At 45.8% G+C, this 24,412-nt stretch overlaps 1 protein-coding gene across 2 annotated transcripts in view; it reads left to right on the top strand.

The window, feature by feature from the left end:
* ATXN7L1 (ataxin 7 like 1) overlaps window positions 1–24,412 on the top strand; it is a gene marked incomplete at its 5' end in the record, with an annotated part of 229,740 nt that overhangs the window by 155,158 nt on the left and 50,170 nt on the right. For both annotated transcript variants that reach the window (XM_082254713.1, XM_082254712.1), the window contains 4 exons: window positions 980–1,227; window positions 15,280–15,362; window positions 19,414–19,670; window positions 20,708–20,900. In XM_082254713.1, the coding sequence (XP_082110839.1) occupies window positions 980–1,227; window positions 15,280–15,362; window positions 19,414–19,670; window positions 20,708–20,900 (781 nt within the window). The remainder of the gene's footprint in view (window positions 1–979; window positions 1,228–15,279; window positions 15,363–19,413; window positions 19,671–20,707; window positions 20,901–24,412) is intronic.

Raw genomic sequence — 24,412 nt, 5'->3', positions numbered from 1 at the left:
CTAAGTAATTGTTTAGCTGATTTTAATGTGTGTGAATAATTTAGAAAATGCCTTGAACAGGAAGTGGTTAATATTTAAAATGACTTGAAAGATTAGTTCCAAAATATTAGGTCAAATGTGTTTTTCTACATTAAAGTAATGCTAAAGGCATTATTTTTTAGAGGTAGAGTAAGGGAGGGTTATAACATACCCTGTTCCTCCTTTACCATTGGGGAGATTTTCCTTCACTTCCTGTCCCATAGTCAAAGCAGGAAAAGTGGGGGGAAATCTCTCCAAAGCGAGGGAATCCCTTTTTGTTACCAGGGAGGGGGGTTACTAGTACTAGGGCTCCCATCGGAAGACCCCCCCCCCCCCCTCTATTTCTGTTCTGGTGACAACTCAAAATTTAGGATTTTCATTTACTTTCACTTTTGGTGACAACCGTAAAAAGGACAACTAGAGAATCTCCCTAACAGGGGCATGGGCAGCATTAAAATCCTTACAGGTATTATGATTTCTCTCCATTCTATCCAAAACTTAAAAAAAGGTTTAAGTAACATGGGTCTGATTAATTATTTTTGATACATGTCTTTTGCTGTTATAATACATTTGTAGATTTCTTTGAGCCATCTTTCATTTCTTGCCCATTATTATTATCTGTCATTATGTTTTTTCTCAAGCTGTGGTTTTTAAAGTGTGCATTTTTGCCAACACCTGTATGTTGTGTATGCTACAACTGCTTTAAAGCCCAACTGACTTTTCACTTGAGTTCCTGTATGACCACAAGTTTTGTTATCCTGATGACTTCTCTGAACCATAGAAACCTGTGGTGTTATGATAAAAAACGATACGTTCTTTTCAGCAAGGATCCGTCATGTTTGACTGATATCAGTTATGGTTCACCTCTTGCCACAAAGTGTTTTTGCGGTGCCTTTTCTCATAGGTTTATAGTTTGATGCTTTGTGGTCGCCTCTATGTAACATAACATTCTGTTTTCCAGTGGCCCTGTTCCTGTTGTGAGCCTCGAGAAAATCCCAAATCTTGTGAAAACAGATGGTGCCAATGTTAAAATGAATTCAGCCACCACAGCAACTTCTTCAACGTCCTCCCTCACCAAACAGTCTGTGGTACCGAAACCTGTGCCACCTTCACCTGAAAAGATACTGAACGGGAAGGGACTCAATACTCTAGATAAAAAGCATCAAAATGGTACCAAAAATAGTAATAAGCCTTACAAGAGACTTTCTGGTAAGTGTCTTGTTTTATTTTATTGAGATATATATATATATATATATTTGTGATCGCTTTGGTCAACAAGGTTTTTATATGAGATGAGATAATTACACAACAGTCTGTGACATTGGCTGAATTTGTGATGAGCTAAGCTTTGATTGTGGCGACTTCTTGGATCAGCAGCAGCTTATGTTCACAAGGATCAGTCTTTATAGTGTGTGCCTGGGCAAAATTTTAAAAAATAGCGAAACACAGTGCCTCTGCTGCATTGAAATCAAATTGTGTGGTCAGCCCTGCCCAGTTCTCCCATGCTGGGCTACAGAACACTTCTACCTCTCCTTACCTCTATAACTCAGGGCAGGGCTGACAGCACTGGTTTAAATTTTAGTTCAGCAGGGGCAGAGTTGTCAGCTGTAACAGGAAGTTAACTCACAGATTTCAGGGAAGATCAACCGGTATTTTTCTGTATCTGTATTATTTTTAGAGACAAAACCTAGGGGAAATTGCATATACTGTAGTGGAGAGAGAAATACATTTTTTATTCATTTTTATTATTATTTTGACCTAAAACCAAATTGCAGGTTACAAGAACAGTTTAAATAATCTTTCCCTTCGTTGTCACAAAGTTAAAGTGATTGTAAACCCTGTCTTGTAAAATAACCTTTCTCTGTCGCTCATTGACAGACGTAGTCTTCTTGATTCACAAGAACTGGGTTATGTTGTCTCCGCAGGAGCAGGACTAGGCAGAAAGAAAAAACGTTCTGGCTCCACCTTAGGGGCAGTCCCTGAGGGTATATCCTCCCTCTCTCTGCTACAAGGCATCAGTTTTTTTCTGTCTAGTCAGGAGTAAGGACCTAAGTTCCTTGCTGGGATCTTTTGGGTCCTGGCAAGATTTTTTCTTAGAAAAAATATTTTTTAGGCAGTTTTCTCCAGTGTTTTTTTCCTGTGAGATCTTCAAGCAAATACGCCGGACTGGGCGACACTAGTGGTCACCCCAGCCGGCCTACGAGCGCGCGCAGACCATTGCATTGCGCTTGGTCGGCCGCGACACATTCAAGTAAGTATGCGGGGCCGGGCGACGGGCTGGATGTTGAGATCCAGTGGTCACCCCGGTTTCTGCCTACGAGCGCGTGCAGACCAGAGCTCCGCGCTGGGTCGGCCGCGACGGAGTCCCATTGGAGGGACTGACCTTGCGAGTTAAAAGTCTCGCTTGGACGCCAGGAACCAGAGAGTCGAGGCGTCCGGAGTGGTCCACAACCCCCCACCCCGGTGGAGAGGGTATTGTGAAGAGAGGGTGCCTGTCGGTTTGGTATGGTGAGTAAACGTTCCCTTTTTTCCTCGTTATGAGGCAGCATGTATTATGGGCCCCTCCATACATGGTCAGTATATATCTGACACTAAAAGTCCCCCTTGTAAATACAGTATGTGTTTGGTGGGAAGTGGACTTGGTTTGAGAGCTAACACTCTACCCAGCAGACTGTAGTATTACAGCAGACATAGGAGGTATAATCCTACCTTAATTGTAGTGTACCTCCTGCAGATCGATAAACCGCCACTTAGCAGAGATGCAGGTGGATGTGCTGGGAAAAACGATTTCGGCGGTCCGCCGCCATTTTGCCGTAGACCAGGTGCATGTATGTCCTCAGGTCACGCCGGCCGCCATGTTTTTGGAGTCTATTGTCTCCTGTATGGGGGCGGGCATGTTTGATGAGCCCAGCTACCTCGTGGAGAGCTGGGAACGCCGGAAGGCGTACACAGGGGGCGGAGCCACGTCCTTCTACCCGGGAAAACGAACACAGCTCTTTCCAGTCTGTAAAAGACAGACGCTGACTGCAGTTGGTTGGAAACTTCTCTGCATCGGGTGGTGAGCCTTGGGGGTCCCTCTCTCTCTCTGTGGGGATCGAGAAGCAGGTACTCTGAGGGGCGCTATTGCGCTAGGGGGAGACACATAAAAAAAAAAAAGAGGTATTTTTTTGATTTAAAAAAAAAAAAAAAAAGTTTTTTGTTTTTTCTGGCAGAGGTGTCCTGAATTAACATGGACCCTGTCACTCATGTATCTCCACCGGATCCCCTCGAGGTGTCTGCAGGATCCTCCAGCACCCCGCTTACGATTGAATCATTGTCAGCTATTATGGAAACTTTTGTGTCCCAGGTGGAAGTGGCTTGTCAGGGACAGGGCGCAAGAAAGCGACCCCCGCCTAACCCTTTATTATCTGAAACTTCGGATTCAGACTCTGAGCCTATTTCTGCAGTTGCAGGTACTTCAGCTGGGATTGGTGTCTCGGGTACTGTCTCTTCAGACAGTGAGGAGGATGTTTCGGCATCAGCCATAGCCCGAGAGGAAGCGTTGGTAAACGCACTCATTATATCTGTTCAAGAAACCTTAAGATTACAGGGTATTCCGTCGGAAATAGCTGAAACTGAAATCCCTTTTGGGACTAAAAAATGCATGAAAGTGGCGAAGGTTTTTCCATTGCCTAAATGTTTTGGCAATCCAATCAAGAAGAATGGAGTCTGCCAAAACGCACCTCTGCTATTTCTAAACGCATTAACAGGCGTTATCCGTTTGAGGAAACCCTCATTAAGAAATGGACAGAACCACCTGTGGTGGATTCACCAATTGCTAGATTGAATAAAGCCACGGTTATTCCTTTAGAAGACGCTCCGTCTTTTAAAGATCCAGTGGATCGCAAGATAGAAGCTATGTCTCGCACCATGTTTTCCTTGATTGGATCAGCTTTCAGACCAATAATTGCTATTGGTCTGGTTTCGCAGACTGTAACTGAATGACCAAGTGGTTACGCCGGGACTTAGAAGAGGTCCCTCAGGCGGTATCAGATTTGTTGGAACAGATGATACAAGGGTTACAGTTTGTGTGTGATGCGGCGTTAGACGCCACTCCATTATTGGCGCGAGCATCAGTTTTAGCAGTGGTTCTCAGGCGTACACTGTGGCTAAAAGGTTGGTTAGCCGACCAAGGTTCCAAAAAAGCATTGGCTAATATCCCCTTTTCAGGAGAGCGTCTATTTGGAGCCAACTTAGATGAGATCATTAAGGATCTCACGGGTGGAAAGAGCACCTTTTTACCGCAAAACGTTAAGGGTAAAGGAACTCGTCAAAGACGAGGGCCTTCTTTCTCTGCTCACAAAAAGTTTTTTCGTCCCGCGGGTGAAAAAATTAATAAGTCCTCCAAAGCTCCTTCAGGAGGCTTCAGGGGACGTTGGTCGGGCAAGCAAAAGCCCGCCCCCTCCAGACCTGAAGATAAATCGTCCAAAGCCTGAAGGTGCGCCCCCACCCATAATTGGGGTGGGGGGACATCTTCGCCGGTTCCCGGATCCATGGCTTTCCAGAATCCCGGACAAGTGGGTTTGCGAAGTCATAAGGTCAGGGTACAAGATCGAGTTTCGATCTCTCCCACCGGCGCGATTCTTCCCTTCCAATATCCGACTATCCCCGGATCGTTTAGAAGATCTGCGGAGAGCAGTCACGGATTTACTACAACAAGGAGTGGTAGTCCACGTTCCTTGGACAGAACGTTTTCAAGGGTTTTATTCAAACCTATTTACAATACCCAGGAAAGAGGGCAAAGTGCGTCCAATTCTGGACTTAAGGGCACTCAATTCCTTTCTCAACATAAGGAAATTCAAGATGGAATCCATTCGCACAGTAGCAGCCTTCCTGCATCCAGGGGATGTCCTAGCGTCAATAGACATCAAGGACGCCTATCTTCACATTCCCATTTTCGCAGGACATCAGCGGTTTCTACGCTTTTCCGTAGAAGAGAACCACTATCAGTTTGTGGCGTTACCTTTCGGTCTCGCCACGGCTCCTCGGGTCTTCACGAAGGTGTTGGCCCCAATGTTGGCACTACTGCGCCAAAGAGGCATATCGATTCTAGGTTACCTAGACGATCTCCTGCTTCATGCAGAGTCTCCTCAGACTCTGCTACAAAACATAGAAATTACTATAATTTCTTTACAGGAATTCGGGTGGCTGGTGAACCAGCAAAAGTCATTTCTGGTTCCCACCCAGAGGCTCGAATATCTGGGTCTAATTCTAGACACAGTCAGGTCAAGAGTTTTCCTTCCGGTAGAGAAACTCCGGAAGATTCAATCAGCAGTCCAGTTGTTACTATCCAACAGCTGGTCTTCTCTTCAAACTTGCATGAGGGTTCTGGGATTGATGGTGGCTTCCTTCGAAGCAGTCCCATTTGCCCAGTCCCATACCCGAATTCTTCAACAAGAGATTCTTCTCAGATGGAATCGGAATCCGGAATCCCTGGACAATCGGATCCGATTGAGCAAACAGACCAGAGAGTCTCTGGTCTGGTGGCTTCGGTCTCCGATGCTCAGCCAGGGAAAGTCATTTCTGCCAATATATTGTACGATAGTGACCACGGATGCCAGTCTATCCGGATGGGGAGGAATTCTCGGTCAGTTATCTGTCCAGGGACTTTGGTCCCCGGAAGAATCCAGGTTGCCGATAAATGTATTGGAACTGAGAGCGATCAAACTTTGTCTGATTCACTGGACCGAGCAGCTCCAGGGCAGCCCGGTTTGGATCCAGTCGGACAACGCCACGGCCGTGGCTTATGTTAATCACCAGGGGGGCACCAAGAGTGTCCGAGCAGCCAAAGAAGTGGCTTGCATTCTTCGCTGGGCGGAACGATTTGTTCCAGCTATCTCTGCGGTATTCATTCCGGGGGTGGAGAATTGGCAGGCAGATTATCTCAGCCGTCAGACTCTGGATCAGGGGGAATGGTCCCTCCATCCAGAAGTTTTCCACCAGTTGTGCCTACGGTGGGGCACCCCGGATGTGGATCTGTTGGCATCACGATTCAACAGGAAAGTACAGAGATTCGTGGCTCGCTCCCGCGATCCTCTAGCAGAGACCGCAGACGCACTGATCGCCCCGTGGGGGCAATACCAGCTAATGTATGCCTTCCCTCCTCTCGGGTTACTGCCAAGACTTCTTCGCAGGATAGAGGAGGAAGGAATTCCAGTAATCCTGGTAGCTCCGGACTGGCCTCGCCGAGCTTGGTACGCCGACGTGGTCAGACTAGTGGCGGACGTCCCGTGGAGACTTCCTCTCAGGGAGGACCTACTGTCTCAGGGACCGATCTTCCATCCTGCTTTACGATCGCTGGCTTTAACGGCCTGGCTATTGAGACCCAGGTGCTGAAGGACAAGGGTTTGTCAGCTTCAGTTATTCCTACTCTAGTTAAAGCAAGGAAAGCGACTTCCAGAAAGATTTATCATCGTACATGGAAGTCCTACATTGCATGGTGTGAACCTCTGGGGTTCCGTCCACGGTCTTATTCGGTTAGTCGAATATTAGCTTTTCTGCAACAAGGGGTTGAGCAGAAACTGGCCTTGAGTACTATCAAAGGTCAGGTCTCAGCCTTAGCTATCTTCTTTCAGAAGCCTTTGGCTACTCATTCCTTGGTGCGGAATTTCATCCAGGGGGTGCGACATCTGGATCCGCCAGTGCGCGCGCCGTTACCACCCTGGGCTCTTAATTTAGTATTGTCGGTTCTTCAGAAACCTCCCTTTGAAGATATTAGGGAGATTCCTCTACCTACGTTGTCCCAGAAGGTGGCCTTCTTGGTGGCTATCACTTCTGCACGCAGGGTGTCAGAACTGGCCGCATTATCTTGTCGTTCCCCATATCTGGTGGTTCATAGAGATAAGGTGGTTCTTCGTCCGAATCCATCCTTCCTACCAAAAGTGGTTTCAGAATTTCATCTGAATGAAGAAATTGTATTACCTTCCCTGTGTCCTAAGCCCAGTCATCCTCGGGAGTTTGCTTTTCACTCCTTGGATGTGGTCCGGGCGATCAGGGTATACTTGAAAACGACAGACTCGTTTCGCAAGACGGATTCACTTTTTGTGGTCCCGGATGGACCCAAAAAGGGGTTGCCTGCATCTGCCGCGACTATTTCCAAATGGATCAGACAGACGGTGGTACAGGCTTATTCTATTAAGGGTCGGGAGCCCCCGTTCCCTGTTAAGGCGCACTCCACTCGGGCACTTAGTGCGTCATGGGCCTTTCGCCATCAAGCGTCAGTAGTCCAGGTGTGCAAGGCGGCTACGTGGTCGTCGGTGCATACCTTTACAAAACATTATAAAGTTGATGTAATGGCATCGTCTGATGCCTCGTTTGGCCGCAAGGTTTTGCAGGCCGCCATTTGAGGAGACCAGTGGTCTGCCTCGAGGGTTTTTTTCCGTTGGAAATTTTCATTTGAGTCTCATTCTTTGTTTATAATGAGCCTTTAAAACTTCTAGTTTGGCACCGGTTGGGCCTTCTAGATTGGATTTTGATTTCGGTCAATCCCACCCCTCATTTGTGGCACTGCTTCTGGATGTCCCAGTTCTTGTGAATCAAGAAGACTACGTCTGTCAATGAGCGACAGAGAAAATCGGATTTTTGTAAGATCTTACCGTAAAATCCTTTTCTCTTAAGCTCATTGACAGACGTAGTACCCGCCCCTCTATCATTGAGTTGGGTTGGGTTAAATTCTCTGTTGCTGCTTTGTGACAGAACTGATGCCTTGTAGCAGAGAGAGGGAGGATATACCCTCAGCGACTGCCCCTAAGGTGGAGCCAGAACGTTTTTTCTTTCTGCCTAGTCCTGCTCCTGCGGAGACAACATAACCCAGTTCTTGTGAATCAAGAAGACTACGTCTGTCAATGAACTTAAGAGAAAAGGATTTTACGGTAAGATCTTACAAAAATCCGATTATTCAATTTAAAATTAGAATGAAATGCAAAATATTTGTGTATAGATAAAAAAATAAACAAAAAAATATCTCCCCCCCTCCCCTTTTTTATAAGTGATCACATTCCCTCTGTTCTCAGCTGCATAATAGCTGGTGGAGGAGAAAAAGCAGCACCCTGATTTTTCCAGCGAAAGGCTGTGCGAGGGAGGGGGTCATGTCAGGACAAATCTGATCATTGGCGGAGAGCAGGTTGAGTTCCTTCCCAGCATAGCTAGGGGACTGACCACGGTGTGTTCTCCTGCTTAGTGTGGTCGGGTTTTTTTTATAGGAAAGCAGAGTGACTGACGAGAACACCAGGGATTTCACACAAAGGAAGCACTACAAAGAGAACAGGATACTTTTTTCATACAAGTGCATAGTACAGCAGGCACATATCAGAAATATGAAATGTTTGGTTTACATATTCTTTAACAGAGGTAATATAAACATCTAGCAACATTTGTGAGGAGCAGCAGGAGAAACCACTAGATGAGGTTTATCATGGAGTTTAGAGCGGACAGGTTATAAAACACCTGTGGTACCTGTAGCCTGCTTCTTCTCCCTTTCTGTTTAAACATGAACAGTTTCATGGTATGCCCAAACCAGTTTATGGATTTAATGGCCAGTATAGAAGAATGAAGGACATATAGGGGTTGCTTTACAAAATCTGGTGCAGATGTGCATGGTAGCAAATCAGCGTCTAACTTCAGCTTCTTCAATTAAGCTTTGACTGGAAGCTGATTGTTTTGTGTCCAGGGTTGCACACTCCAGTTTAAGGTAAATCAACCCCATTGTATCTGCAAGTCTGACCACCCAGATGTCCATGACAATTTAAGTGCATGGACAACAAATTATAGGCTCCTCCATACGCATTCATTATCCCTATCCAAAGAGCATTGTTGTCAGCCAACCAGTGCCGTTCTGCTATATAATTTATTTCTGTGATTTTACATAACACGATCAGTTCAAAAGAAACTGTCTGCTTCCTTGTCAGAAGTTTCCCTCTAACTCTATCTTTTGACACGGCTAGTAACATTTTTTGGCTGGAGCAATGCTTATTTTTCACTTTCGATCATTGAAGGACACAGCTCCTGATCGTCTTAACCATTGGGTTATACTGCCCCCTACAGGAGTAGGACACTAGGCAGAAAAAAAGTCTGGCTACACCTATGGCCAGTCCCAGGAGATATAATCCCTCTCTCTGCTATAAGTACTTTTTTCTGCCTAGTCAGGAGTAAGGACCTAGTTCCTTGCTGGGATCTCTTTTTCTGTCAATTTTTTCTTTTAAGATAGATATTTTTTTCTCCTGGTTTTTTCCTATGAGATCTACAATCAACTGCTGGACTGGGCGATGGGCTGAATAATCTATATCCAGTGGTCACCCCAGTCTGGTCAGCGCACACGCAGACCTTCAGCTCCGTGCTAGGTCGGCCGTGTCATAGCCCCACCAGACGGGGGCTCGCCTGTGAGGTAAATGCCTCGGGAGGTCGCATATGACCGGGTCTCGGCCTGAGTCACAGCGTTCCACCTGGCCGACACCACCCTATTTTGATGGAGAGGAGGTTCTGTGTGACGGTGCTCGCCTGGTTCCTGGTATGGTAAGTGACTGTCCACCCCACTCTCCCCTTGGAGGGTTTTGGGGAGTACTTTTGCCCCTCATTGGAGCGGTCGGACCCCTGGGATTCCCTCCTTCCTGTTAGTCACCCCCTTATCGGTCTGGTTATCTCTATGTGCCATATCGCCTGGTGCGGACTCTGTTGAGTCTGGTGGGGTCCTTTCCCTCTCTGCTATGGATCAATTTGGTGCTCTGTTACTGGCGACCGAGTGGTACTGCCGGAGTGGTGGGGGTGTCCCTTAGCAGTGTTTTTACATCTTTTCTTATGGGGTCCCCCTATTGACTCATGGAGTCTTTTGAGCACATTTCCCCACCCGATCCCCCCTGAGGCTGCGGGGCCCTCCGGGTCCCAACCTTCCATCGATGCACTGACGGCGGTCCTGGAGTCTCTTGTGTCCCGGGTGGAGGAGGTTTTTGGGCGAAGGGCTGGCAAAAAGCACCCCGTGCTTCATCTGTCTCCTCAGATCCTGAATCTGGTTTGGCTGCCACGCACGTGGGACACTCTGCTGGGTCTGGGACCATGGGCCCTTTGTTCTCAGATAGTGAGAATGATTCCTCCACTTCTGCAACCGCACACATAAAGGCACTGGTGGATGCACTGATTGTATCTGTACATGAGACATTAAAAATGGAGGACGCAATTGAAGGTGCAACCAAGGCGTCTGTTCTCTTTGGCACTTAAAAGCCATCCAGAGCCTTTTCATCACAGGCGGGTCTGGGACTTGGCGATGTCTAGAACCGGGGATGCGACTTTGCATTCCATGACGCCGTTGTGGTATAACCGTCAGCTCCCGGAGCTCCTTCTTATCCCTAACCCTGAGATATGGATACGTAAAGATATTTACCTGTTCTCGCATGTTGTGTCTGACGGGTCTGTCAAGTCCTTTCACCTGCTCCGGGAGGAATTCCAACTCCCGGACTCCATGCATTTTTATTATTTACAGTTATCCCATGCCCTGAGAGGACAATTCACCCCTGTGATCCCTGCCCCACCATCGGTTGACATTTTAGATGTGATTAGGGGACAGGAGCACCGTAAACTTATCTCATTGCTGTATGAAATGCTGGGCTCTAAACTGGTGACTGAGCTGGCATACGTGTTGCGGGAGCCGTGGGTGGGCGATGTTGGGGAGCTGAAAGATGAGGAGTGGGATGAGGCTCTGGAGGCCTGCACTCTGGTCTCTCCCAAGTTGTCGGATAGGCTCACTCAAATTTATATTACCCACAGATCGTATCTCACCCCTGTGCGGCTTGCTCACTTTGATTCCTCCCGCTCCTCGGAATGCCCGAGGTGCTCTCACTCCCCGGGCACTTTTGGTCATATGATCTGGTCCTGCCCGGCTGTGCAGGGGTTCTGGACACAGGTTGTCCAGTTCCTGCATGACCGCATGGGATGCCCGACCACACTGGACCCCAAATTGTGCCTCCTCGAGATATTTCCTGAGGTTGACGCAGACAAACCCATGACTCAATTTCTCCGGGAAACCTTGTTCACAGCTAGAAAAATGATAGCCCTGAAGTGGATGCAGTCTACACCCCCTTCCCTATCGGCTTGGAAGGCGGCAGTTGGTGCCACCCTGCCCTTTAAGAAGGTCATGTATGTTAATAGGGGATGCCCCAAGAGGTACAACAAGATATGGGATAGGTGGCTGGAGGCCCCCGACACGTGCGAGTCGTAGGAGGGGTTGGGTGTCTTTTACCTGTGTCCTTATGATGCAACTGTTCCGCGGAGCCTGCGCCCATGACCCATGCTATGTTTTACCGTGCTGGAGTTTCTAATCCTGTTCTGACACGGTAGTGCTATATTCCCTGTTTTTCCTTTATTGTTATAACCATGCCCTTTGCACAGTGTGTATTATTGAAATATTTGACTCCGTGATATTGTACTTATGCAACGTTCTGACGATGCCATTTATTGTATGTTTATATGCAGTGCTTAACTCAATAAACGTTTGTTTGGTTTAAAAAAAAAAAAAACCATCCAGAGCAGCAAAGGTATTTCCTTTCCCCGCCGTTTTGACAGAATTGTCGCTAAAGAGTGGTAATGGCCAAAATGTCCCCTTGTGGTCCCGAAGCAGCTCCCCCTTGCCTCTGCTGAGCTGGCGGACCAGTTGGTCCAGGGGCTGCAGTTTATCTGTGGTTTCAGCAGTGGTCCTTCGGCATATTTTTTGACTCAAATGCTGGTCTGCCAACCAAACTCCTAAAGAAGGCTTTGACTGATCTCCCTTTTCAAGGAGATCGCCTGTTTGGAGCTACTCTGAATGACATCATTAAGGGTCTCACAGGGGGGGAAGAGTACCTTTTCTTCCGCAGGCTACCAAGGACAAGGACCCTCGTCGTAGACGTGGGCCATCCCTCTCGGCTCATATGTTTTTTCGTCCCTCTGGGGCGACTTACAAAAGATCAAAGCCATTCAGGGCCGCCTCCGGTGGATTCAAGTGAACTAGGTCTGGCAAGTCGAGAGCGGGCTTATCCAGACCCGCGGACAAGGCTCCTTCAGCATGAAGGTGCCCCCTCACCCATATGGGGGGTGGAGGGATGTCTTTGCTGGTTTCCGGGTCTGTGGACTTCCCTGGTACAAGACAAGTGGGTCCACGAAGTCATATTGTCCAGCTACAAGAGCGTCACTCTAACCGCAAACCCCCCAGCAAGGTTCTTTCCTTCCAACTTGCACCTGTCCCCAGACCACTTACAAGGTCTGTTTGGGGCAGGACAAGACCTGTTACTTCAAGGGGTGATCGTCCCAGTTTCAGCATCGAAATGCTTTCAGGGTTTTCACTCAAACCTCTTTACAGTTCCCAGGGAGGAAGGCAAGGTGCGTCCAATCCTGGACCTCAAGGCAATGAACTGCTTTGTGTAGGTGCAGAAGTTAGAATGGAGTCCATTTGCACGGAATCAATATCAAGGATGCTTACCTTGACATTCCAATATGTGCTGTTCACCAGCGCTGCCCCCACTTTGCCGTGGGAGAGGAGCATTATCAGTTTGTGGCGTTACCCTTTGGTCTCGCCTCTGGTCTTCACGAAAGTGTTAGCCCAGGTGCTAGCATTGTTATGCCAATGGGGGGATCGCAGTACATGGCTACTTTGAAGACCTCCTTCTGCGAGCGGAGTCCCCTACTGCTCTGGTGGAAAACCTGGAAATAACTATACAAACTCTGAGGAAGTTCGGTTGGATTCTGATTTTTCAGAAGTCTGCTCTGGTTCCGTCCACAAAGCTTAACTATCTGGGTCTGACTCTGAACTTTGCCTTAGTCAGAGTGCTCCTTAATCTGGACAAACTCCAGAAACTGCAGGCTGCGATTCGTCTCCTGCTGTTCAGCAGATGGTCATAACTCCGGTCTTGCATGCGGGTGCTTGGCCTGATGGTGTCTACCTTCGAGGTGGTTCCGTTTGCATAGTTCCATACGAAATCCCTGCAAAGGAAGATTCTGGCCAAGTGGGACAAGACTCCGCAGGCTCTGGACAATACGATGCGGCTGAGCCAGGAACTAAAGAGTCCCTGATATGGTGGCTTCGTTCTCTGGTACTTCGGCTGAGCAAATCATTCCTCCCTTTGTATTGGACAGTGGGCACCTGGAACATTGGATGGATCGTCTTCAGGGGTGTCCAGTGTGCAATCAATCGGACAATGCCACGGCTGTGGCTTATGTCAATCACCAGGGGGGCACAAGAAGTTTCCTGGTGGCTCTGGAGGTATCCGGCATTCTAAGGTGGGCAGAACGGTTAGTTCCAGCTCTCTCTGCCGTACATATTCCCGGGGTAAAAAACTGGCAGACGGATTACCTCAGTCGGCAGGCGTTGCACCAAGGGGAGTGGTCCCTTCATCAGGAGGGGTTTCATCAGTTGTGTCTCTGGTGGGGCATTCCTGAAGTGGATCTGTTGGCATCCCAGCTCAACAGAAAGGTGCAGAGGTTTGTGGCTTGGTCACAGGATCCTCTAGCAACGCCACAGAAGTACTAGTGGCCCTGTGGGGTCAGTATCGTCTGATTTACACCTTTCCTCCTCTCAAGCCTCTGCCAAGAAGTATACGCAGGATCGAGGCAGAAGGGATTCTCTTCATCTTAATGGCCCTGGACTGGCCTCGCCAGGCTTGGTATGGAGATCTGGTGCGGCTGGTCGCTGACGTTCCTTGGAAGCTTCCTCTCAGGGAGGATCTGCTGTCCCAAGGACCAATATTCCATCCTGCTTTACAGTTACTGGCTTTGACAGCTTGGCTGTTGAACATCAGGTGCTGATGTATGCAGGGTTTGTCTAAGTCGGTGATTCCAATGCTGGTAAATGCTAGGAAATCTACTTCTAGGAAGATCTATCATCGTATTTGGAAGACCTACTTTGCGTGGTGTGAGTCTCTCTTGGGGTTCATCCTCGTTCTTTTTCGGTTGCTCAGATCTTGACCTTCCTTCAACGGGGGGTTGAGCAGAAACTGGCCTTGAGTACCATCAAGGGCCAGGTGTCAGCCTTAGCGGTCTTCTTTCAATGGGCCTTGGCCACAAACTTCCTGGTGCATACTTTTCTTCAGGGAGTTCAGCACTTGCCTCCTCCAGTGCAGTCTCTGTTAACGCCTTGGAACCTCAATTTGGTGCTCTTAGTCCTCCAGAAGCCTCCCTTTGAGAATCTTCGGGACATTTCCCTGCTTACGCTGTAGCCTTTTTGGTGGCTATTACCTCTGCATACAGGGTGTTGGAAATGGCACCGTTATCCTGTCCACCTCACTTGGTGGTTCACAGAGCTAAGGTAGTTCTTCGCCCCTGTCTGTTGTTCCTTCCAAAGGTTGCCTCCGAAGGAAATTGCTTTGCATGCCTTGGAAATTTTCTGGGCGATTAGGGTGCACCTGGCAGCTACGGAGTCTTTTAGGAAATCTCTGCGACCGTTTCCAGTTGGATCAGACAGACGGTGGTTCAGGCCTATTCCATCAATGGTCAGATTCCTCCTTTCCCTGTCAAGGCGTGTTCTACTCGGGCGCTCAGTGCCTCCTGTGCCTTCCGTCATCAGGTGTCAGTGACGCAGGTTTGCACGGCGGCCACCTGGTCGTCGGTGCACACTTTCACAAAGATCTATAAGTGGATGTGTTGGCACCTGTGGATGCTTCCTTTGGCCACAAAGTTTTGCAGACTGCTGTTTAGAGGACCTGGTCCTCTTTAAGGGTGTATTGTTTTCAGGTGGGCTCCAGTTGTTTTGGTTGAGCTTCTGTTTACCAGGTTGGCTATAATTTAGCTTTGGGAATTTCTTTTTCGCTGTTCCCACCCCTCATGTTTAACATTGCTTTGGGACATCCCAATGGTTAAGAAGATCAGGAGCTGTGTCCGTCAATGAACGAAAAAGAAAGTGGGATTTTTGACTTACCGTAAAATCCATTTCTCTGCTTTTTATTGATGGACACAGCATCCACCCCTCTGTGGAGTTGTAATTCTTCTGACACTGCTTCTAACAAAACTGAGTACCTATAGCAGAGAGAGATAGTGTACCCCCTGGGACTGCCCATAGGCGTAGCCAGACTTTTTTTTTCTGCCTAGTGTCTTACTCCTGTAGGGGGCAGTATAACTCAATAGTTAAGAAGATCAGGAGCTGTGCCTGTCAATGAACATCAGAGAAATGGATTTTACGGTAAATCAAAAATCCAATTTTTGCTGTTTTATTAATGAACTTTTGTGATTTTAACTATGCAAGTAAATTAAACCGTATCTGTCTTCTAGAAAGAGAATTTGACCCAAATAAGCACTGCGGAGTATTAGATCCAGAAACGAAGAAACCATGTACAAGATCTCTCACATGCAAGGTAGTTATTGGTGTTTTATTATATACATATAGATGCATTTTATGTTCGTAATATATAGGTGTAATGTAGATGGAATGCCTCTGAATTTTGTGTTGATAATAACTGGTGTTTTATGTCTTCTAAAGAAGTTTATAGATTTAGAGGAAATATTTTAATGTTTTTTTTTCCCTCTATTACTGTGTAAAACTTTTTGACCCATCAACTGTAGAGGTATTTTCAGGATCAAACGCACCATTGGTGAATTGTACAAATTTTACCTTGAAAGGCCTTTCTAATAAGATTTAATGGGTGTAACATGTTACTGTAGCACCTGCCCCTGAACCCTACAATCCCCCCTTTGTGACAGCAAGATTTGGTCGCGTCATTCATTCAGAGTTATGTGAATGTGAAAACTACTAGTACTGACATCCTTTGAAGCGGTCGGCTTGAAGTTCTCAATTAGCTGCCAGGGCCTTGTTGAGCTCTCTAGGTAGTTCATTGATTCTTCCTGGCAGTGTTTAACTGCCTGCCCATGCGAGGTAAGAGCAGACAGCTTACACAGACTGTCTGAAATAGCTCTAGATAGCATCTGTGATCTGCTGCTTGCGAGTGCAATGCTTTGTAGACTCATATAAAAAAAAAAACACACAGTATCTCACGAAAGTGAGTACACCCCTCACATTTTTGTAAATATTTTATTATATCTTTTCATGTGACAACACTGAAGAAATTACACTTTGCTACAATGTAAAGTAGTGAGTGTGTAGTTTGTATACCAGTGTGAATTTGCAGTCCCCTCAAAATAACTCAACATACAGTGAATAATGTCTAAACCGCTGTCAACAAAAGTGAGTACACCCCTAAGTGAGTGTCCAAATTGGGCCCAAAGTGTCAATATTTTGTGTGACCGCCATTATTTTCTAGCACTGCCTTATCCCTCTTGGGCATTGAGTTCACCAGAGCTTCACAGGTTCCCACTGAATTCCTCTTCCACTCCTCCATGATGACATCACGGAGCTGGTGGATGTTAGAGACCTTGTGCTCCTCCACCTTCTGTTTGAGGATGCCCCACAGATGCTATTTTAAGGGAACAGCAAATTTACACTGTTATACAAGCTGTACACTCACTACTTTACATTGTAGCAAAGTGAAATTTCTTCAGTGTTGTCACATGAAAACATATAATAAAATATTTACAAAAATGTGAGGGGCGTACTCACTTTTGTGAGATACTGTAAATGCACATTTTTTACCTTCAAAAAGATGTGCATTTTTTTTCCCCTAAAGGTGAACTTCTCCCTTAAGCTGGCTGTATGCATTACCAGTCTGAGTGTGTATCGTCTGTATGATTTCTTTCAAATTTAGATAGGACAACTATGTAGCACCAGAGTCTACTCAATCAAACTATTTAATTTATATCAAGCCAGGCGGGCCCTTTCTCTACATAAGTTATAGGTAATCTAAAGGAGAATGTACATGTATGGCCAGCTTAAATGTGATTTTTAAAGTGTGCACTCAGCTGTAAATGTGGACAAGAAGCTTAAACTCAAGAGATTCAAATTTGCATATCAGAAATGACACCAAGTGAGACTTTACCTATAAAACATGCATTCAAACTCTCCAATAGTAAATATAATTTCTGTAGCAGTAATTTGTGAAAGTTTCTGTTGAAGTGCAAGTTGAGTGCACATTAGTTCTGGTCATGTGCACTGCTCTATGCACACTACAAATCCCATAGTCCACTTCTCATGAGGCAGTTACATTTGCACATACAGTGGGACCATGGAGAATAAACTTAGCTGTAGACAAAGGAAAGCCAGCAGCTCCATCATCTGCAACAACTAAATGTATTAATCCAGGTGTGGTACAGAATAATACAGGGCTTACGCGTTTCGGTGTGTAGCCTTAGTCATAGCTATGATGGCTACACGACGAAACTTAGAAGCCCTGTATTGTTCTCTTCCACACTTGGATTAATACATTTATTCATTGCGGAAGATCAAGCTGCCAGCTTTTTTCTATCTACATGTTTGTTCGAGTGCTAGGATGACACTACAAGCCAGTGCACTGACCGCTCACCACCTTGGGGGATTACTGCAGGTGTTTTCTACTTTATTCAAGAATAAACTTAGCTTCCCTCTATCAGGAATTCAGATTAGAGCAGATTGGATTGGAGAAGGTTGGGAGCAATAGAAGGTACTGTCTCTGATTTTTCCAATTTTTTTTTTTTTTTTTTTTTTAAACCAGAGTTTAGTGTCACTTTGATATGGCGTTTGCCCCACCTTTGAGTCTATAACAACCTCCACAAGATTTTGGAATGTCTGCTGGAAATTGTGCCCATTCAGCCAAAAGAGCCCTTGTTAGGTCAGGCACTGTTGTTGGACGAGAACACCTTGCTCAATGTTGATGTTCTAATTCATCCCAAAACTGTTTAGTAAAATTGAGGCAAATTTTTGCACAGGCCACTGGAATTCCTTTACACCAGACTCTTCAAACCATGTCTTTATGGAACTATCTTTGATTTCATGGGTTTAGTCATCTTCTGAACAGAAAACGGCCTTCTGCAAACCTTTTTGCCAAGTCGATTCTAAAAATCGGGATTTTTGTACTTACCATAAATCCTTTTCTTGGGGTCTTTTGAGGGACATAAGAAGATTTTTGTCTTTGAGTTATACTGCTGCCCACAGGAGAATTGAACACTGGCAAACTAAAAAAAAAGCATGACCCCTCCTACACCCAGCATATATTGGTTTGTAGCAAGCAGTACAGAGAGTATGATGATAAATGCAGAGGGGTTACACCCATGTTGCTCAATGGACTCCAAAAAAAGGGTTTTATGATTAGTACAAAAAATCCTGTTTTCCTTCCTGTCCATTAAGGAACACAGGAAATCCACACTTAGAGGTGTGCAACACCATAAACAAAGCCTTAACAGTCCCACTAGAAAAAAACTAGGGACTTGACTGCGGGCTCAGAGGCCTGAACATCCACCTGGTTGAATTTGAAACGTGAACTAAAGACCAGGTGGCAGCTTTGCAAATTAGAGGAACAGTAGCCCTAAAGACCTAATAGAAAGTGCCTCGACACAAAAAGATGTCAACCCCTTTCTTAGGACCATAAGCTTGAATAATGGTCTCAGTAAATAAAACTAAATGTATTTCCCAGCACACTTACCAGCTAGCCATTAAAAAAAGCAAATTACACTGTCGTCTAATTTGCATTTAAGACAGAGTTTTTAATTGCACAACATTTGCAAATACGGGTGGAAGCTGCACTGCCTCTGTATAGTTCAGTCCTAACTCTAGACTATGAGCATCTCCATGTTGCAGCATGTAAAGCAATGGATAAATTGAGGGCAACTATGCCTGGAGGGAGACCATTCCTCCTCCATGGTGCGGAGACACAACAGAAGCCCAGCTGAGGGCAATGGCAGCTGAAAGCATCCATATCTAGCAAGCTAAGCAAAATTCGCAAATTTAACCACCAGTAACAGGTGCAGGCCAGACAGCCAGAGATGACCATATTACTATATGCAGTCAGCTGGAACTGACTGAAGATCAGAGTTCCTTAGCTGTTCTACTGATTCCAAAGCTTCATTACAGTTTTTTTTGTATAGCTCTGATTTCACTGACAGCATGATTGTTTCAATGAACTATTAAAAGTAGACAGCCTGCCAAATAGTATTTTTAGAATGAGGTTAGCAGTGATGGTAGCCTACTTATTTCTTACAGCGCATGTAGCCTACTTATTTCTTACAGCGCATGTTTCCTTGAAACTAGTGTCCATGGTGCAGGTGGGTAGAACCCCTTTCCTGTGGTATTTAGTTCTAAGTGATTTATTTCCTGTGCTTGTTATGCTGTCTTTTATTATTAGTTAACAAAAGAAACAAATCAAAATGCTAGAGTAGACAAGATTGCAGTGGGTTCTCTAGATCAATTGACCAAAGTGCCAATTGGTGCCCAATCTAATATACAATTTTGTTGGAAGCAAAATAAATTTACAGCAGAGGTTTTGTTAACAAACATGAGTTTTTAACTTTGTCAAGCTTTTCTTGTCTTTGTTTGCCCATTAGACACATTCCCTTTACCACAGACGAGCAGTCCCAGGTCGTAAGAAACCATTTGATGTTTTATTAGCCGAACATAAAGCTCGATCGAGGGAAAAAGAGGTGACTAAAGATAAAGAACATCCACCGAATGCCCGAGAAACACACCAGATCCAGTCTGCACCAGCACAAGAACAGTCGTCAGGGCCATCTGCCAACTCCGCACCTGAACCCAAAGTGACATCCCCAGCAAAAGCCAGACCTCCTAACTCTGTCCTACCTAGGTAAGTACTGCTGACTGTACTTTATCCATTTCTCTGCTAGGTCCTGCACTCCACTTTTTCCTTCAAGTGGCTAGACCATTTTTGCAGTTTTTTTTTACCCTTTTTGTTACTGTTTGTAAAGGACCCACCAGGCCATACATTTTCTGAAACCACACAACTAGTTAAGTAAAGATGGTGCTACGGATTTTGTGGGTCTCGTGGATAGGTGCACAAATGTTTATCAAATCAATATTTTTGATAAAAAAATACACTAAAAAGGGATTTTGCAGCCTAATTTTTTTATAAAAAAAAAGATGCTATACTTGCCATATACAGAGTAGTCCCTTACCTTCTCTTGTGAGCTGTGTTGCTGCTCTCTGTTCCTTCCTGTGGATGCCCCCATAGCAAGTGTATGCATGGGGGCACCCGTGTGGAGAACTGAGCTGTGTGCACCCATAGACATGCAGTGCAGCTCAGCCATGCCCTCCGTTCCCTTCTTTAGGCATACCCTTTAACATCCTCAACTTTGTGGGAACGCTGCTGGTTTGGCTTGTTTTCTGATTAAGAGGTTACTGTTCAGAGGAGAAACCTGTACACTCTCTTAGCATTCCAATTGTCCAAACAGTGCAGATTGCATACTTTTCTAGTCACAATTATTGCCACTGTTCTTATATATGAATAAATATGAGGCATGCCACATTGGGGCAGGACACTGGAGCACAGGGATGCTATGCTATGTTGGTGGGTTTATTGCTTTGTTTACTTCATCGTAGGGATGGTTACTGTTTTGAGGGAGGGGTGGGGGGCCTCTCTCATTTGTCCTATTGCGCTCTATATAATCATGTATGTGTTACTGGTGTCACTGTCTGCCTGATAAGGGGGGCTGCCATGTGCTCCAAACATTGTTTTTGTTGTGTTGGTTACTCTCTCTGTTCTTGATGAATGGAGACAAGAAAAGAATGCCTCTGTGAACAATGTTTTGGGGACCTGTTTTTGTATCTATAGAAAAAACATATATGTGAAAATCAAATGTCATTTTGAATTTTCCATATTTCTAGACCATCTTCTGCAAATAGCCTCAACAGCACGAGTTCTTCGAACCATAGTGGGTTTGTGCCAGAGCCTGCAGTAAATTCTGTGGCAGGGGACCTGGCTAGTCGGCTCTCTAGTGACGAAGGTGAACCTGAAGGTGCAGAAGAGACAGAAAAACTAGACTGTTACTACTCTGGGCATCATCCTAAGCCTCTTGCGGTATGTATCCTGTTTTATTTTAGTGAGCTCACATATATAGTCTGGATTTGTTCTGCGTAATAGGATAATAAGTATAATGACTTAAATTGGTTGCAAACCCTTACATATACACAATGAAGTGAATGACCTCAGGTTATACACAGAGATGAAACAGATGGGACAAATTCTCCTACATAATTTTTACCTGTTTATCTACAACCATCGTTTCCCTACATCTATTCAAAGTGCAGAATGTACAAAGGATCTCTCAGCTCCAAAAAGCAGCAGGCGGAGAGCTGAAGTTACATCACTGGGGAGAGCTCCGAGAGCTGATTGAAGCAAAGGGACACACCCTCTTCACACAGCACACAGAGTTGAGATTGTCAATCAAAGGCTGTCACCTTTTTTCTCTTAGTGTAAGGAAAACTTGTCAGAAAAGATTTAGGCTGATAGCAGAGGAAAGAAGCAGCAGAAAGAAGTTACACTTAGTGCTCAGAATTAGGACAAGTACACATAATAGAGGATTATGCTTTGTTTGTTTTTCACTTTTAAAGTTTTACAACCACGTTAAGTGAATGAAATTAGTGCTAAGTTAAAACCTAAAAGGTTATTCTAAGTTGGGCATCCTACTTGGATTTAAAAATGAACCTCTTCAATGCAAGATTACCCCCAACTCTTTTTATGCTAAACACACTAACGCTTGATACATGCACAAGTATCTACACCATTTTAATGGTCTCCATCTACTTCTAAAAAAGTCTGGAGTCTGACAGTAAAAAACCAGGCCTGTATATACTATGATGTCCTTTAAAGCATATAAAGATATACAAAAATATCTGATATTTAAAAAAACAATTGCATCTTTTACAAATGTTTTCCTGATTTTTAAAGATTTTAAGAATATTTTTTACCCCCCCCCCCCCTTAGTGGGTTGACATAGTGGAGCGTTGTCAACTGGCAGTAGTAATGTATAAAACGTAAAGGATAAGGTCATCTTTTGTAGCATGTTACACCTCTATTTAGGGTGTAAAAAGATACTTTGGAGCAGAGCAGTCTCTGCCTGATACATGAGAAGGGGGTACATAATGATTTATATATGTTAATGGGTAAATGTACCATGGAGTTTTAATATGTATATGCTAATTAAACCTTTGTGAAAGATACAGCTCCCGTTTTTATATCCGATATTTGTTTATGTATTTATTGTGATTAAAGTATATCAAATGATATACAGGTATGCTGAAGTCTCTTTTGGACATTTCCTCTAATACCTGTATCCTGGCAGACATTTGGTGAACTAGCTTCCTGTTTGAGCTGACATATTTGCCTCTACTCTGAAATCCCAGTGTTTTTTTCTTATATGGAGGACTACAGTTCACCTCCCCTTATGTTATAGACCTAGGATGGGGAGGTTTTCGTTAGCAGAGCATAAGAGAACTGGGCATGACTTACAGAACTGCTTAGGGCCCTTATGAGTGACAGTTCTAAAGCTGGCCATACATAGCCCAGTTTTTTTTGTTCTGCCAGTTGGCTGGAAAAAAAAAAATACTGAGCAGATTTAAGGTGGATGGGGAAATCCTCCCTTCTGTTTCTTTGTATTCTGACAGCGGGACTCCCCCACTATCAGTTCATTGATTGGTGCTGCAGCCTATTGGCTACATGAGCTGATTGAATACTGGTTTCTCTATCGCTCATTGACAGACGTAGTCCTCGGTGATACAACACCTTCGGGTTATGTCGCCTCCACAGGAGTAGGACTAGACAGGAAATAAAATGCTCTGGCCACACCCTAGGGGCAGTCCCCGAGGGTATATCCTCTCTCTCTCTGCCACAGCAAATCAGTTTTCTCTATCGCTCATTGACAGACGTAGTCCTCGGTGATACAGCACCTTCGGGTTATGTTGCCTCCACAGGAGTAGGACTAGACAGGAAATAAAATGCTCTGGCCACACCCTAGGGGCAGTCCCAGAGGGTATATCCTCTCTCTCTCTGCCTCAGCAAATCAGTTTTTTTCTGTCTAGTCAGGAGTAAGGACCTAGATACCTTGCTGGATCTTCGGTCCTGGCAGGATTTTTTTCTTAGAAAAGAATTTTTTAAGACAGCTTTTTTTCTCCAGTGTTCCTGTGAGATCTTCAAGCAAGAAAGCTGAACTGGGCGACGGGCTGGATGTTGAGATCCAGTGGTCACCCCAGTTCAGCCTACGAGCGCGTGCAGGCCCTAGCTCCGCGCTGGGTCGGCCGCGACATAGTCCCACTGGACGGGGACTGACCCTGCGAGTTAAACGTCTCACTGAAACGCCAAAGACCATGAGTCACGGCGCCCGTATTGGTCGACAGTCCTCCCACCCCGGTGGAGAGGGGTACTGTCAGGAGTTGGCGCCCGCCTGGTTCCGGTATGGTGAGTAGTATGTTCCCCCTTTCCCCCTGACGGGTCTTGTGGTGAACGCGGGCCCCTCTCTGTAATGGTAAGGATGGGTTCCCCTCTATCCTATAACATGTCACAGATCCCCCTAATTGAGTGTGATTTTTGTGTACAAGAAGCCAGGAGGCTTGGTTTGGGAGCTGACAATCTAATTGTAAAGATGTGTAAATGATTGTAGTCAGTGGCAGTACTAGAACTTTACTGTGATAGTATAAGGTATCCTACCTGTCAGTAGCCACAGGGCGATGTCTATACATGTATACTGCATTCCAGATCATTCCTCCAGCTAAGCAGCGGACCGCATACGGCCCGCTAGGGTCCGGTACCTCCGACCACGCTGACCACCATGAGGGTGAAGGGTTGTGAGGCCGAGATCCTTCTGCAGACATGCCGCTATAATGTGCAGGCCGCCGCCATTGTCTGGTAGATCGCACGAGGCCGCCATTTTGGTGTATCCTCGTGTCTCCAGCATGGGGGCGGCCATGTTTGAGGTGACTCAAACACCTCATGGAGCCAGGGGGAGGAGCCGGCAGGCGTGTTAAGGGGCGGAGCCGCCTCTTTTACCCAGGAAATAGGGCCAAAGACTTCCTGTCTGTAACAAGACAAGCACTGAGCAAGCTGATGAAAAATTCTGTGCATCAGGGATGAGCCTTGGGGTCTGTCTCTCTCTCTGTGGGGTCCAAAAAGGCAGGTAACACTGAGGGGCGCTGTTGCGACTGGGGGACACAAAAAAAAAAAAAAGTTTTTTTTTTTTTACTTTGTCATTTTTTGTCGCTGGCAAGTGTCTTGTATAATCATTGACCCTGCCGCATAGGTATCCCCACCTGATCCCCTCAAGGTGGCTGCAGGACCCTCCAGTACCCCACTTGTTTTTAATGCATTATTGGCAATTTTGGAGTCTTTGGTATCCCGGGTGGAGGTGGCCTGTCAGGGACGGGGGTCAAGTAGCGACCCCCGCCTACCCCTATTGTTTATCAGATACTTCAGATACGGATTCGGAACTGGTCAATGCAGTTGCAGGTCCCTCTTAGGGGGCTGTTGTCTCAGGTAATATCTCCTCAGCAGTGAGGAGCACGTTTCTGCCTCCGCCATAGCACAAGAGTGGTGGATGC

The sequence above is a fragment of the Pelophylax lessonae genome (genome assembly GCF_965119305.1).
Source record: "Pelophylax lessonae genome assembly, chromosome: 4".
Taxonomy (NCBI): Eukaryota; Metazoa; Chordata; class Amphibia; order Anura; family Ranidae; genus Pelophylax; species Pelophylax lessonae.
This window is presented reverse-complemented; position numbering and strand designations above follow the sequence as displayed.